Source organism: Arachis stenosperma, chromosome 2 (genome assembly GCF_014773155.1).
Source record: "Arachis stenosperma cultivar V10309 chromosome 2, arast.V10309.gnm1.PFL2, whole genome shotgun sequence".
In the NCBI taxonomy this organism is placed as follows: domain Eukaryota; kingdom Viridiplantae; phylum Streptophyta; class Magnoliopsida; order Fabales; family Fabaceae; genus Arachis; species Arachis stenosperma.
Genome location: NC_080378.1, coordinates 79980979 through 79997391, shown reverse-complemented (window position 1 = coordinate 79997391; position 16413 = coordinate 79980979). Strand labels below are relative to the sequence as shown.

General features: G+C 35.1%; 1 protein-coding gene and 1 non-coding gene across 2 annotated transcripts; one reads left to right on the top strand and one right to left on the bottom strand.

The window, feature by feature from the left end:
• Positions 1-2544: 2544 nt before the first annotated feature.
• LOC130963055 (pentatricopeptide repeat-containing protein At5g27110-like) lies at positions 2545-4848 on the bottom strand. Its single transcript, XM_057889204.1, has one exon. It carries the CDS (start codon positions 4846-4848, stop codon positions 2545-2547), a length of 2304 nt encoding a protein of 767 aa, XP_057745187.1.
• An 8073-nt stretch (positions 4849-12921) lies between these two features.
• LOC130963856 (small nucleolar RNA R71) lies at positions 12922-13029 on the top strand. The gene has a single exon (XR_009079974.1). It is a non-coding gene; the product is annotated as a small nucleolar RNA R71 (small nucleolar RNA).
• Positions 13030-16413: the final 3384 nt, after the last annotated feature.

The following is a 16413-nucleotide window of genomic DNA, read 5'->3' as shown; positions in this document are numbered from 1 at the left end:
GAGATTGATGATTCGGTTGCCAAAATTCGAGATGCTGTGAAGTATGTTAGATCTTCAAATTCAAGATTAACTAGGTTCAAGGCATGTATTGCACAAGAGAATATTCCACTTAAAAGTCTTGTTTGCCTAGATGTTGAAACGCAATAAAACTCTACATACTTAATGTTAGTAGCCGCCTTAAAGCATCAGAAGGCATTTGAACTATTAGAGATGCACGACAAAAAGTTTGTTGAAGAATTAAACAAGGGAAGAGGGGTACCTTCAATTCAACTTTGGGATTATGCCAAGTCCGTCTTACCATTTTTGGAGACGTTTTACAATGCTACACTTCGTATTTCTGGATCCTCTTATGTCACTAGTAATTTATACATGAAAGAAGTGTTTGCTCTTGAAAGGAGAATTCAACAATATCGTGATGATGATGACATAAGTCATATGGCAAGTAAGATGAAAGCAAAAACAACAAGTATTGGAAAATGCAAAAACTATTAACATGTTGTTATTGCTGTAGTTCTAGATCCTTGCCATAAATTGGATTATGTTGAGTGGTGCCTAATTAATTCTTTTGGTGCGGAAGTGGGCGATGAATTGAAGACAAAGTTGTCTTCTTGCCTTCATTCACTTTATAATTTATATCAAGGTGCAGATGAAGGAAATTAAGATGATACCCTCTCCTAACTGAGTGCAAGTGATAAAGCCAAAGACATTTATGATATGGGGTTATATCGCCGATCAACCGATCGCAAATTCAATCTTAAATCTGAACTTGATCATTATTTGAATGAAGATTGTGAGCCAGATGATAAGCCTTTGGATATTTTAGTATAGTGGAAGGCTAACTCGAATCGGTTTTCCATCCTAGTAAATATGGCACAGGACATATTGGCTATACTTGTTTCAATAGTAGCTTCTGAGTCTACTTTTAGTATGGGAGAAAGAATCATTAATCAATATCATAGCTCATTGACTCCCAAGATGGTAGAAGCACTTGTATGCACCGAAGATTGGTTTAAAGGAGACTTTTTCTCTTCTCTTGCACCTGAGAATTTTGAAGAGCTTGAAAAGGTCGAGCAAGATAAATTGAATATTAAATGTCTCTTAAATATATCATATAATAATTTATCGATTCCAATATCTATTTTATAGTTTTTCTCTGTCAATTAACTTGATATATATAGTTTTTTTGTGCAGATTTAATTTTATCATAGGACATTACTTGTTCAGTGGGTCCTGGTTCAATTGCATTTGAGGATGACAAAAAAGTCTTGATTGCTTATGTTATGTTCTAAACACTCTAGGTATTAAACTTAATAGACGAATGTTTTAAATAACTTAGTAGGATTTAACTACTTATTTTTATTCTTATTTCAATTTTTTTATCTTGTTACTCGTATTATAAAACTAATTTAGAAATGGAAGCTGTGAATGCATATTATTCAATAGCGTTTGATGGGTTTGACAATTGGCATATAATGATTCAAATCTTGTTGCTATTGGTTCAACTCTTGTATCATTGGCCAGTTAAAGAGGAATGATAAGAAGTGTGGTGATTTTACAAATAAAAATAGGTTAATGGAGGTTCTATGGTCTAGTGAGAGGAAAAATACACATGGGATTGCTAAAGAGATTAGACTTGCTTTTCCAACGTTGGTTTTCTGAGAGAGATTATGGAGTGGACTATGCCTTGTTTGAATAGGGATGGTGTTAAAGAAAAATGAAAGTGTTTGGTTTATGCAATGGAACGAATTTCATTAATTACAAATGTTACTTGTATTATTTAAAAAAAAATTTAACTTTTAAATTAAAAAATTCAATTTAAAAAAAGGGTAAAAAAGTCGGTTTTTATATAAAAACCGGTTATTTAGTATAAAAAGCCAGTTTTTTTGGTGTAAATACTGATTTTTTATGTAAAAATCGGTTTCTTAATTTCAAAACCGGTTTTTCTATAGAAACCGATTATTTTTTAAAACCGATTTTTATTTTAATAATCGGTTAAAAATCAATTTTTAAATTTTCTAACTGGTTAATAACTGGTTTTGTCATGTAAAACTAATTTGGTTAATTAACCTAACCTAAATATTTGGTTAACCAAAAACAAGTTTGATTTTTGGACTATCCATAACCATGTACAGCCGTACTTGTTGAGCAATGAATCAAGCACTAGTTGCTTATTACATATTAACAGATAATAGATATCTGGAGTAGAGTATAAAACATGTTGCAACAGTTTCTAATTCAAAAGACTTCTGCAAAAACAAAACTCACTGTACAATAAATATTACAGAATCACTACATTTAAAATGAGAAAACTGTTATCAGTGAGTTATCTACATGTGGATCGCTCCTCAACTACCTGCAAATAATATCTGGCTAATGAAATGAACAAGGCAACTCAACTGGATTTATGTCATAAAAAAAAGAGCAGTTCGATGCACAAGCATCCCGTGTTTACACAGGGTTTGGAGAAGAATTGTACCCAAAGAATATAATGTCCGCAATTTAACTTGATAATTATAATAGTGGCACTGGATTTATGCCATGCAGTCACAAAAAACCTGAGATCATATTGTTTCTGTTTTCACAGCACCAATGCATTTCATTTCTTAACAGCTCCAAATTAGAATAAATTTGTCTACTTTGTAGATGGTCTTTGTCATTTGCAATAAAATAGTGAACCTCATTGTCTATCTCAATCCAGCTCAAACCAGTTTCTTTGTTTAACTTCAAGTCATTCATAGCCGTTCTCACCTTTGCGGCCTCTTCTGGCAAGCCTCCTTCTGCATACATATTCGATACGAGTATGTAAGAGGAAGCCTCATTGGGTGCTAAGTCGAGCAATTTTTCAGAAGCCCACTTTCCAAGTTGTAAATCGCCACACAACTTACAGGAATTGACAAAAGCCCTCCAAAGCAAAGATGATTCAGGAAATGGGCTCTCATTGATGATATCAATGGCTTTCGACAGGTTTCCTGCGCGGCCTAAGAGATCAACTATAAATGAGTAATGCTCAATCACAGGCTTGATCCCATACTTGTGTTCCATTTCATTGAATAAGCTTAATCCACTTTTACATAAACCTGTGTAACTACATGCTTGGAGAACAGCCAACATTGTAATCTCATCAGGATCGAATCCCTCTTCCTTCATATTCTCAAAAAGCGAAAGTGCTTTGCTTCCATCACCATGAAGTGCATAAGCAGAAATTATGGCATTCCAAGTCACGCAATCACGGTTCATTAGACAGAATATTTTATTAGCATCCTGCACACAGCCACATTTAGCATACATGGTAATTGCCGCATTGCATACAGCCGTATCATCTTCTAGTCCCAGCTTAATAGCATAAGCATGAAGACTCTCCCCTGCTACTAAGGAAGCTTGGTTGGCAGATAAACTCAGGAGCCGCGAAAATGTTATCCAATCTGGTTGCATACCACCGACTCTCATTCTGTTGAAAAAGACTAAAGGATCTTCCTCATCATCTCTTAATTCTGAATTTAAGTATCCAACTAGAATAGCATTAAATGAAGCAATAGTTTTTTTTGGGAGCTTGTCAAAAACTGTTCGTGCAGAGTGCAAAGTCCCACATTTAGCATACAAATCTATTAAAGCAGTACCGCTATTTACATCTGAGATATGGCCAAGCTTCATTCCAAGTCCATGAATTTGAAGCCCAAACTCCATATTATTGCACACTGAACATCCATCAAGCACAGTGCCGAGACAACCAGAATCAAGAGGCACACCCTCCTCAAGCATATTTATGAAAAGCTCAAGGGCTCTACTAGCGCAACCATTCTTAACAAATGCCGATAGAAGTGCAGACCAAGAAATCAAAGACTTCCTGTCGATTTTAACAAACAGTTTCTCAGCCTCTTTGACTATTCCTTCTTGTGCGTACAATGTAATTAACGCATTTCCGATAGATGTTTGGCCCATAAAGCCTAACTTTACGGCAAGCCCATGTATTTGCTTCCCTATATAGATTCCCATACTTGAATCACATGAACTAATCAAATTTGTAATAGTGTAATCACTTGGGTTCAATCCAGAGTCTAGCATATCCACAAAGATCTCAAAGGCTTTACTTCCTAAGCCAGCATTGCCATATTCCAAGATCATATAATTTATGCTCTGCACATCTTTAACACTTATGCCATTGAAAACTTTCTCTGCACTCCCCAAGTCTCCGCTTTTAGAGTACATAGAAACCAATGAAGTGGCCAGAACAACATTCTCCTGAAGCCCATTTTTCACAACAAGAGAATGAACCTGCTTGCCGAAAACACCATCCTCTGGTGATTTACATGCCTGCAGCATCACTGAGCATGTATGCTCATTGAACTTCTCTCCAAGCTCACACATATCACGCACAACACCAAAAACAGATTCAACATCACTAATCCTCAAATACCCCTTCATAAGGGTAGTCCAAGTGACCGTGCTCCTCACAAGCATTTCGTCAAACACCTTCTGTGCATCACCCATGTTGCTGAATTTTGAGTACAAATTCACTAGATTGTTAACAACAAAGAGTTCACCATCACAACCAGATTTGATTAAAGAGGCGTGAGTTGCCTGAGCCAGCATGTAATCTTGGGACCCAATTGAGAGCTGAATGAGCTGAGGCCAGTGATAAAGAGGATTGTTGTTCTGCTCAAAGGTGGTTGAGAGAGAAGAGAATTCAGAGTAATGGGGTGGCTCAAGTTTGAGAGTTTGGTTGCGCTTATGGAAAGTAGGATGAAAGCCATTGATGGATGGTGATTTTGCTCTCAGTGGTTGAAGGATGGGTAATGGGCACGTAAGCATTGAGGTGGGAAGATGGGTTTGCAGCAATGCTTCAATCATGGGGAATGAAGTCAATGAACTCAATAATACATGAACAATTAATTACTAAAGAGAGAATGCTAATGTTCAAAAATTAATTTAAGGTCAAATACATGAACAATTAACTCGTGTAGAATTACTACAAAAAAAAATATGTAATGGAATTTTTTTTCTATAATATCCCTCAATATATAATTCAAATTTCTACGTTTATTTAAGTGGACTAAGAAATTAATTACTAAAGTTTAGTTTGGTAAAATTTTTTGAAAAAGTGTTTATATTCTTTAAAAGTTCAAACTCTTCATTTTGTGTTTAGTAAATAAAAAGATTATGTGCTTGTACTTGCAACTTTTAAAATATTGGAATACTTTTGAAAGCATAGAGCTTTTCAAAGTTAACTTATACTTTTTAAAATTTAAAAGTTTAATATAACTTCATATGTTAACTAATTTTTAAATTTAATACTTATATTTATGTTTATTATAGTATTTTTAAATTTTAAAAGCTATTTTACCAAACGTAATCGATGTTGCTTGTATTTATTAAAACTAAAAGTTATTTTTTATTTGATTTACTAAATATAAATACTACAATTTTTAAAAAGCCATCTTTTAAAAGTCAACTTTTATAAACTACTTTTGAAAAATAAAAGTTTTACCAAACTAAGCTTAAATCAATTCAAGTTGATTATATATTAGAAATTGAAATAATTATTTTATTATATTTCTAAAAAAAATTAAAACTATTCCAATATACATTTAGAGTTAATATTGAATTTGGTCTTTGAAATTGTACTTAAACTTTAATTTAGGCTCTGAAATTTTAATTGCCTTTTTTTAATCCTTGAACTTTATAAAATGACATCGTTATAATTTTGGCGCTCAAATATCCTAAAATCGACGCTAGATCACTTGCTTTAGAAGGAAAAGTTTTAATAAATACTATTTATGATTTTTTTTAGATTATTCGAATGCCAAAATAAAGATGACGTTATTTTACAGAATCTAACTTGACATCTAGCTATTCACATCAGCGTTCTCTTAATATTTGTGCGTCCAAAATTATCTCAAAAATTATATATCACTTTTACAAAATTTAAAAATTAAATAAAAACAATTAAAATTTTAAAAATTAAATTAAAATTTGCATATAAATTGAGAAACTAAATTAAATATTACCTCGTATACTTATTTAATTTCTTGAGATAAGGTTCAATGTGGCTAATATGTTGGCCAATTTTATTTTATTTTATTTTATTATTATTTTTTTTTCATCAAGACGTGAACCAAACAAAGGAAATCTATTCAATTTGGTAAATGCGTAATAAGGTGATTTGGATTGAATTTTACAGGAAAACTAACTCCAATTCAACGAAATTTCATTAGTTCGTATTGGTTCCGATTCAGGTATTTTCTCCATCAAAACTGAAGGGAACCAAACCAATCAAAGTTGAATTGGTTCAAGTGAATTAATTTATATTCCTTGTCTATTTTCTTAAAGAAAGTCATATTTTCTATTGTAATGTAAATTGTTTTTCTTTCAAGCATGATTTTGAAAACCAAATGAGTCTTTAATATACTTTAGTAATCATAGTTAAATTAAAATAACTACATTATAATAAAATAATATATAAAAATATTATAAACATAAAAGAATGAAATAGTTAAATTTTAGTATTATTATTTTAATTAGTATGTGACATTACACTCTTTTAAATAAAAATTTTATATTAGCATTATATTATAATTATAATCATTTGACTAAAGTTTTTTGGCAATTTGGAATAATTTATTAAAAGCTTATAGGCTTATAGTAAATTCAAAGTTATTTTTTCTTTTTAACACAAATATATATTTCACGAGGAGTGCTACACATACAAGTCATTTAGTTTACAAGTCATATAAGTTGGGAGAAATTTAACAAAAAGCATGCTGGCCCATATACGATTTCTATGGTGTGCTTCGCATTCCTCCTTCTCCTCCTCCTCTTCCTTCTTTTTCTCCTTCTTCTCCTACTCTTCTTCTTCTTCCTCCATGAAAACGAATTTTTTGTCAAATTTGTTCGATCTCTTCGTGCGTTCTCTCTTTGCCTTTTCATTCGTTGTTTTATCTGCATTTATTATTGGTATTCTTTCTTCTTCTTTTTTTTTCGATTTTCATGGTTTCTGAAATCAAGCTTTGAAATCGTTTTGAAGATAATGGACCTTCAAAAATACACCCAACCGATTACAGAAATACACCCAAAAGATTACAGAAATTTACCCAAAAAATTACAAAAATACACCCAAAGAATTTAAAAAATACACCCAAATTTCGTTGAAGTACACCTTATGCATAATTCAGAACTCTTCCTCTTTCTCCTCCTCATCTTCTGCTGCTTCTTCTTCTTCTTCATTTTCTTATTTTATATTCTCATAATTCTTTTTGGGAGGAAAAAATCAAACAAAGAAGAAAAAAAATACATAATGTTGCAAAATCAAAAAGAAGAACGAGGAGAAACACGACGATGAAGATGAAATACTTCAAAAACGAAGAAGAAGAAGAAGAAGAAGAGGAGGTACGGAAAAAGAAGAAGAAGGAGAAGAAAAAGAGGAGGCATAGAGAAAGAAAAAGAAGAAGAAATAAATGACTTGTATGGGAAAACACTTGTACGTGGAGAATTCCTCATATCTCAGCATATATTTATTTTAGATTATATGAATTATATTTTATTTATATTAATATTTTGATTATGGATGTAATCTAGGGGTGACAAAGATGATTACTCGCCTCACTCAAAACCAACATAAAACGGAGTAAGTCGGCGAGTTGTGGCATCTACTCAATTTTTTTAAATTTAAATTAACATAAAAACATAAATTCATATTATATCTAGTTTTCAACAAATCTGTCACATCTCAAAATTTAAATTTTGAATTCAAATTTCAACGTTAGAATAAAAAATTTCAAGCAACATATTTAAATTCAAATTGAAATTGATGATTTCAAGCAATGTAATCACACTCTAGAATATCATATCTATTTCATATTCACTAATTTTATAAAATTTGAAATTAAACAATAATAAAAAAATCAGAAACATCAATAGCACTGACAGAGAAAAATTCTTGGCAAGACTATAGTCATTTGAGGCCGGATCTTCTTATTATTTATGTAAGGTCGGATAACTTGACATGACTGATGGTTTGCATTCTCGCTCCAACACAAATTTTTAAGGTGCATCTAGATACGTGCTCATGTATTTGACCTATTCTCTTACTAAGATTGTATCTCCCTATATGTGTTCTTATGTTTCCTTCCTACCTTCTATACATTACAGATGGGGATGATGATCACTTTCACGCACATTCTTTAAGGACATTATTGGCAATTTGGCACCTATATATCGACGTGGTCAGTGCTTTCTTAGAAACACCTACTACTATCAGTACATACATCTTTTTTGATAGACATTGTGCCATTCTACCAGACTTACCAGACTTCAACTCTTTGCACCCATTTGTCAATTTTGAGCGATATCTAGCATATCTATCCATCTTTCTGGTCACATCCCTTCTGACACATACCCAAGCGATGCAGCTACAACCACTCCAAGGATTTTTATTTTAGCAGGTTCAAAATCTTAGCGCAGCTGATAGGCAAAATTGTGATTCACTCTTTTCATAATTTGAACAATTCTTAGCAATGGCTCCAAAAACTTGGTGCACACTACTATGGTTCACTCACATTCTTCACAACTTCGCACAACTAACCAGCAAGTGCACTGGGTCATCCAAGTAATAAACCTTACGTGAGTAAGGGTCGATCCCACGGAGATTGTTGGTATGAAGCAAGCTATGGTCATCTTGTAAATCTCAGTTAGGCAAATTCAAATCGTTGTAATGGTTTTCGAAAATAATAATAAATAAAGCATAAAATAAAGATACAGATACTTATGTAAATCATTGGTAGGAATTTCAGATAAGTGTACGGAGATGCTGTGTTCCTTCTGAATCTCTGCTTTTCTACTGCTTTCATCCAATTCTTCTTATTCCTTTCCATGGCAAGCTGTATGTAGGGCATCACCGTTGTCAATGGCTACTTCCCATCCTCTCAGTGAAAATGGTCCAAATGCTCTTGTCACAGCACGGCTAATCATCTGTCGGTTCTCGATCATGTTGGAATAGAATCCATTGATTCTTTTGCGTTTGTCACTACGCCCAACAATCGCGAGTTTGAAGCTCGTCACAGTTATTCAATCCCTGAATCCTACTCGGAATACCACAGACAAGGTTTAGACTTTCCGGATTCTCAAGAATGGCCGCCAATAATTCTAGCTTATACCACGAAGACTCTGATTAAGGAATCAAGAGATACACGCTCGATCTAAGGTAGAACGGAAGTGGTTGTCAAGCACGTGTTCATAAGGATGGATGATGATGAGTGTCACGGATCATCACATCCATCAGGTTGAAGTGCAATGAATATCTTAGAACAAGAATAAGCTTAATTGAATAGAAAATAGTAGTAATTGCATTAAAACTCGAGGTACAGCAGAGCTCCACACCCTTAATCTATGGTGTGTAGAAACTCCACCATTGAAAATACATAAGTGATGGTCCAGGCATGGCCGAATGGCCAGCCCCCATGAATGATCAAAAGACCGAATGGTCAAAAGACTAGTCTAAAGATCGATACCAAGATGTTTAATACAAGGTGGAGGGCTTTTCGGCTACTTTGTAGAGTTCTAGAGAGATGACTTCATGAACTTCTAATTCCTCTCCAATCATGATGCTATGGATCATGATAGCCCGATCCACAGTTACTTTGGATCGGTTGCTAGTGGGGATGATAGAGCGTTGGATGAATTCCAACCATCCTCTAGCCACAGGCTTAAGGTCCAGTCTTCTCAATTGAACCGGCTTGCCTTTTGAGTCTCTTTTCCACTGAGCTCCTTCCACACATATGTTCATGAGGAATTGGTCCAACCTTTGATCAAAGTTGACCTTTCTAGTGTAGGGGCGTGCATCTTCTTGCATCATAGGCAAGTTGAACGCCAACCTTACATTTTCTGGACTGAAATCTAAGTATTTTCCCTGAACCATTGTAAGATAATTCTTTGGATTCGGGTTCATACTTTGATCATGGTTCCTAGTGATCCATGCATTGGCATAGAACTCTTGAACCATTAAGATTCCGACTTGTTGAATGGGGTTGGTCAGAACTTCCCAACCTCTTCTTTGGATCTCATATCGGATCTCCAGATACTCATTTTTCTTGAGCATGAAAGGGACCTCAGGGATCACCTTCTTCTTGGCCACAACTTCATGGAAGTGGTCTTGATGGACCTTTGAGATGAATCTCTCCATCTCCCATGACTCGGAAGTGGAAGCTTTTGTCTTCCCTTTCCTCTTTCTAGAGGTTTCTCTGGCCTTAGGTGCCATAGATGGTTATGGAGAAACAAAAAAGCTATTCTTTTACCACACCAAACATAGAATGTTGCTCGCCCTCGAGCAAAGAAAAGAAAGAATAGAAGAAGAAGAAGAAGATATAAAGGAGAGGGAGAGTGGTGTGTATTCGGCCAAAGGGGAGAAGAGAGGGTTGTGATGTGTGAAAATGAAGAAGGATAGAGGGGTTTATATAGTGGAGGGAGAGGGTAGTAGGTTCGGTCATTAGGGTGGGTTTGGGTGGGAAAGGGATTTTAAATTTGAAGGTAGGTGGGATTTTTGGGGAAGAGTGAATGGATGTGAGTGGTGAGGAGGTGATGGGGAAGAGAGATTGAGGTGATTGGTGAAGGTTTTTTTGGGAAAGAGTGTTATTAGATTGTGTGAAGAAGAGAGAAGGTGAGTTGAGGTAGGTGGGGATCCTGTGGGGTCCACAGATCTTGAGGTGTCAAGGATTTATCATCCCTGCACCAATTAGGGGTGTAAAATGCCCTCTGCATGCAATCCTGGCATTTAACGCCAATTTGATGCTTGTTTCTGGCGTTCAACGCCAGCTCTATGCTTGTTTTGGGCGTTCAACACCAATCTATAGCATGTTTCTGGCGTTAAACGCCAGTTCCATGCTTGTTTCTGACGTTTAACGCCAGCTCTCCTCAGGGTGTAATCCTGGCGTTTAAACGCCAGACTGCTGCTTGTTTCTGGCGATCAATGCCAGATTCATGCTCTGTTCTGGCATTGAACGCCAGCCAGATGCTCCTTACTGGCATTTAAATGCCAGTAAGCTCTTCCTCCAGGGTGTGCTATTTCTTCTGCTGTTTTTTATTCTGTTTTTAATTTTAGTAATTGTTTTGTGACTCTACATGATCATGAACCTAATAAAACATAAAAGAACAATAAAAATATAGATAAATAAAAATTGGGTTGCCTTCCAATAAGCGCTTCTTTAATGTCAATAGCTTGACAGTGAGCTCTCATGGAGCTCACAAATCATCAGAGCATTATTGGGACCTCCCAACACCAAACTTAGAGTTTGAATGTGAGGGTTCAACACCAAACTTAGAGTTTGGTTGTGGCCTCCCAACACCAAACTTAGAGTTTGATTGTGGGGGCTCTGTTTGACTCTGTATTGAGAGAAGCTTTTCATGCTTCCTCTCCATGGTTGCAGAGGAAGATCCTTGAGCTTTAAACACCAGGTTGTCCCCATTCAATTGAAGGACTAGCTCTCCTCTGTCAACATCAATCACAGCTCCTGCTGTGGCTAGGAAGGGTCTTCCAAGGATGATGGATTCATCCTTATCCTTCCTAGTGTCTAAGATTATGAAATTAGCAGGGATGTAAAGGCCTTTAACATTCACTAACACGTCCTCTACCAATCTATAAGCTTGTCTTATTGACTTGTTTGCCATCTCTAATGAGAATGTGGCAACCTGTACCTCAAAGATCCCCAGCTTCTCTATTACAGAGAGTGGCATAAGATTTATACCTGACCCCAGGTCACACAGAGCCTTCTCAAAGGTCATGGTGCCTATGGTACAGGATATTAATAATTTACCAGGATCTTGTTTCTTTTGAGGTAAAGTTTGCTGAACCCATGTATCTAGTTCACTAATGAGCAAGGGAGGTGCATCTTCCCAAGTCTCATTACCAAACAACTTGGCATTCAGCTTCATGATAGCTCCTAGATATTGAGCAACTTACTCTCCAGTTACATCTTCATCCTCTTCAGAGGAAGAATAGTTTTCAGAGCTCATGAATGGCAAAAGGAGGTTTAAAGGAATCTCTATGGTCTCTATATGAGCCTCAGATTCCTTTAGGTCCTTAATAGGGAACTCCTTCTTGTCTAGGAGACGTCCCATGAGGTCTTCCTCATTGAGATTCACATCCTCCCCTTCCTCTCTAGGTTCGGCCATTTTGATTATGTCAATGGCCTTGCACACTCTTTTTGGATTCTCTTCAGTATTGCTTGGGAGAGTACTAGGAAGAGTTTCAGTGATTTTCTTACTCAGCTGGCCCACTTGTGCCTCCAAATTTCTGATGGATGACCTTGTTTTACTCATTAAACTTAAAGTTGCCTTAGACAGATCAGAGACTATGTTTGCTAAGCTAGAGGAGATCTGCTCAGAATGCTCTGTCTGTTGCTAAGAAGATGATGGAAAAGGCTTGTTATTGCTAAGCTTGTTTCTTCCACCATTATTAAAGCCTTGTTGGGGCTTTTATTGATCCTTCCATGAGAAGTTTGGATAAATTCTCTATGAAGAATTATAGGTGTTCCCATAGGGTTCACCCATCTAATTCACCTCTGCCATTGCAGGGTTCTCAGGATCATAAGCTTCTTCTTCAGAAGATGCCTCTTTAGTACTGTTGGATGAATTTTGCCATCCATTTAGACTTTGAGAAATCATGTTGACTTGCTGAGTAACCATTTTATTCTGAGCCAATATGGCATTCAGAGCATCAATTTTAAGAACTCCCTTCCTCTGAGGTGTCCCATTACTCACAGAATTCCTCTCAGAAGTGTACATGAATTGGTTATTTGCAACCATGTCAATGAGTTCTTGAGCTTCTGCAAGCATTTTCTTTAGGTGAATAGATCCACCTGCAGAATGGTCCTGTGACATCTTAGAGAACTCAAATAGACCATAACAGAATATATCCAAAATGATCCACTCTGAAAGCATGTCAGAAGGACACCTTTTGGTCATCTGCTTGTATCTTTCCCAAGCTTCATAGAGGGATTCACCATCTTTTTGTTTGAAGGTCTGAACATCCACTCTAAGCTTGCTCAGCTTTTGAGGAGGAAAGACCTTAGCCAAGAAGGCCGTGACCAGCTTATCCCAAGAGTCCAAGCTATCTTTAGGTTGTGAGACCAACCATGTTCTAGCTCTATCTCTTACAGCAAAAGGAAAAAGCATGAGCCTGTAGACTTCAGGATCTACTCTATTAGTCTTAACAGTCTCACAGATCTGCAAGAACTCAGTTAAAAATTGATAGGGATCTTCTGATGGAAGTCCATGAAACTTGCAGTTCTGTTGCATTAGAGCAACTAGTTGAGGCTTCAGCTCAAAATTGTTTGCTCCAATGGCAGGGATTGAGATGCTTCTTCCATCAAATTTGGAAGTAGGTGTAGTATAATCACCAAGCATCCTTCTTACATTATTATTTTTGGCTGCCATCTCCTCTTCCTTTTCGAAAATTTTTGTAAGGTTGTCTCTGGATTGTTGTAATTTAGCTTCTCTTAGTTTCCTCTTCAGAGTCCTTTCAGGTTCAGGATCTGCTTCAACAAAAATATTCTTGTCCTTGCTCTTGCTCATATGAAAAAGAAGGGAACAGAAAATAATAATAGGGATCCTCTTTACCACAGTAGAGAGATTCCTTTATGTTAGTAGAAAAAGAAAAGAATAGAAGAAGGAAAAGAGAAAAATTCGAACTCAGAGAGAAGAGAGGGTTCGAATTTTAAGATGAAGAGAAGAGTGTTAGTAATTAATTAAATAAATAGAAGAAGATGAGAGAGGGAGAAATTCGAAAATTGTTTTAAAAAAAACAGTTAGTGATTTTTGAAAATTGAGAGAAGAAATAAAATTAAAATTAAAATTTGAAACAATTAGTTAATTAAAAAGAATTTCGGAAAAAGGGAGAGGAGTTTTCGAAAATTAGAGAGATAAAATTAGTTAGGTAGTTTTGAAAAAGATAAGAAATAGTAAAACAAACAAAAAGTCAATTAGTTAGTTGAAAAAGATTTGAAAATCAATTTTGAAAAGATAAGAAGTTAGAGAAGATTTTTGAAATAAATTTTGAAAAAACATGATTAAAAAAGATATGATTGAAAAAGATTCGATTTTTAAAATTAAAATTGATTACTTGACTAACAAGAAACTAAAATATATGATTCTAGAATTTAAAGATTGAACCTTTCTTAACAAGAAAGTAACAAACTTCAAATTTTTTAATCAATCACATTAGTTGTTAGCAAAGTTTTTGAAAATTTGAAATGAAATTAAGAAAAAGATTTTGAAAAATTAATTTTAAAAATTTCAAAAATAAATAAAAAATGAAAAAAGATTTGATTTTTGAAAAAGATTTTGAAAAGATAGGATTTTTAAAATTGAAATCTTGACTTGACTAACAAGAAACAACTTATTTTTAAAAATTTTTGACTAAATCAACCCCAAGATTTCAAAATTTATGAGAGAAATAAGGAAAAGATATTTTTTTTGAATTTTTAATGATGATAGAGAAAAAAGAAAAAGATGTCGTATTTGTGTTTTTCTCTTTTTTTTTTTGAATAAACAGCAAGATTGACACAAGACATGTAAAATTAAGATCAAAACACATAATGCATGCAAGAACACTTTGAATGTCAAGATGAACACCAAGAACACTTTGAAGATCAAGATGAACATCAAGACTTATTTTTGAAAATTTTCAAGAAAAGAAAAACATGCAAGACACCAAACTTAGAAATTTTTAATGCTTAGACACTATGAATATAAAAATGCATATGAAAAACAACAAAAAAAAAACACAAAACAAGAAAACATAAAGATCAAACAAGAGGACTTACCAAGAACAACTTGAAGATCATGAAGAACACATGCATGGATTTTCAAAAAATGCAAAAGTTTTTAAAACATGCAATTGACACCAAACTTAAAAATTGACTCAAGACTCAAACAACAAACACAAAAATATTTTTGGTTTTTATGATTTTATTAATTTTTTTGGATTTTTTTTCAAAAATTAAATTTTTTTTGAAGAACGAAAACAAAGAGAAAATTTTTTTGAAAAATTTTTGAAAAGAAAATTACCTAATCTGAGCAACAAGATGAACCGTCAGTTGTCCAAACTCAAACAATCCTCGGCAACGGTGCCAAAAACTTGATAGGCAAAATTGTGATTTACTCTTTTCATAATTTGAACAATTCTTAGCAATGGCTCCAAAAACTTGGTGCACACTACTGTGGTTCACTCACATTCTTCACAACTTCGCACAACTAACCAGCAAGTGCACTGAGTCGTCCAAGTAATAAACCTTACATGAGTAAGGGTCAATCCCACGGAGATTGTTGTTATGAAGCAAGTTATGGTCATCTTGTAAATCTCAGTTAGGCGAATTCAAATGGTTGTAATGGTTTTCGAAAATAATAATAAATAAAGCATAAAATAAAGATAGAGATACTTATGTAAATCATTAGTAGGAATTTCAGATAAGTGTACGGAGATGCTGTGTTCCTTCTGAATCTCTGCTTTCCTACTGCTTTCATCCAATCCTTCTTATTCCTTTCCATGGCTAGTTGTATGCAGGGCATCACCGTTGTCATTGGCTACTTCCCATCCTCTCAGTGAAAATGGTCCAAATGCTCTTGTCACAGCACAGTTAATCATCTGTCGGTTCTCGATCATGTTGGAATAGAATCCATTGATTCTTTTGCGTCTGTCACTACGCCCAACAATAGCGAGTTTGAAGCTCGTCACAGTCATTCAATCCTTGAATCCTACTCAGAATACCACAGACAAGGTTTAGACTTTCCGGATTTTCAAGAATGGCCGCCAATAATTCTAGCTTATACCACGAAGACTCTGATTAAGGAATCCAAGAGATACACGCTCGATCTAAGGTAGAACGGAAGTGGTTGTCAAGCACGCGTTCATAAGGATGGATGATGATGAGTGTCACGAATCATCACATCCATCAGGTTGAAGTGCAACGAATATCTTAGAAGAAGAATAAGCTGAAGAAAATAGTAGTAATTGCATTAAAACTCGAGGTACAGTAGAGCTCCACACCCTTAATCTATGGTGTGTAGAAACTCCACCGTTGAAAATACATAAGTGATGGTCCAGGCATGGCCGAATGGCCAGCCCCCATGAATGATCAAAAGACCGAATGGTCAAAAGACTAGTCTAAAGATCGATACCAAGATGTCTAATACAATAGAAAAATGTCCTATTTATACTAGACTAGTTACTAGGGTTTACAGAAATAAGTCTAAATATAGAAATCCACTTCCGGGGCCCACTTTGGTGTGTGCTTGGGCTGAGCTTGAGCTTTACACGTGCAGAGGCTTCTCTTGGGGGTTAAACGCCAAGTTGTAACGTGTTTTTGGCGTTTAACTCTAGTTTGTGACGTGTTTCTGGCGTTTTACTCCAGAATGCAGCATGGAACT

Bases quoted from the DNA above. Each gene is read 5' to 3' on its own strand.
- LOC130963055 (XM_057889204.1), bottom strand. From the start codon at position 4,848: ATGATTGAAGCATTGCTGCAAACCCATCTTCCCACCTCAATGCTTACG.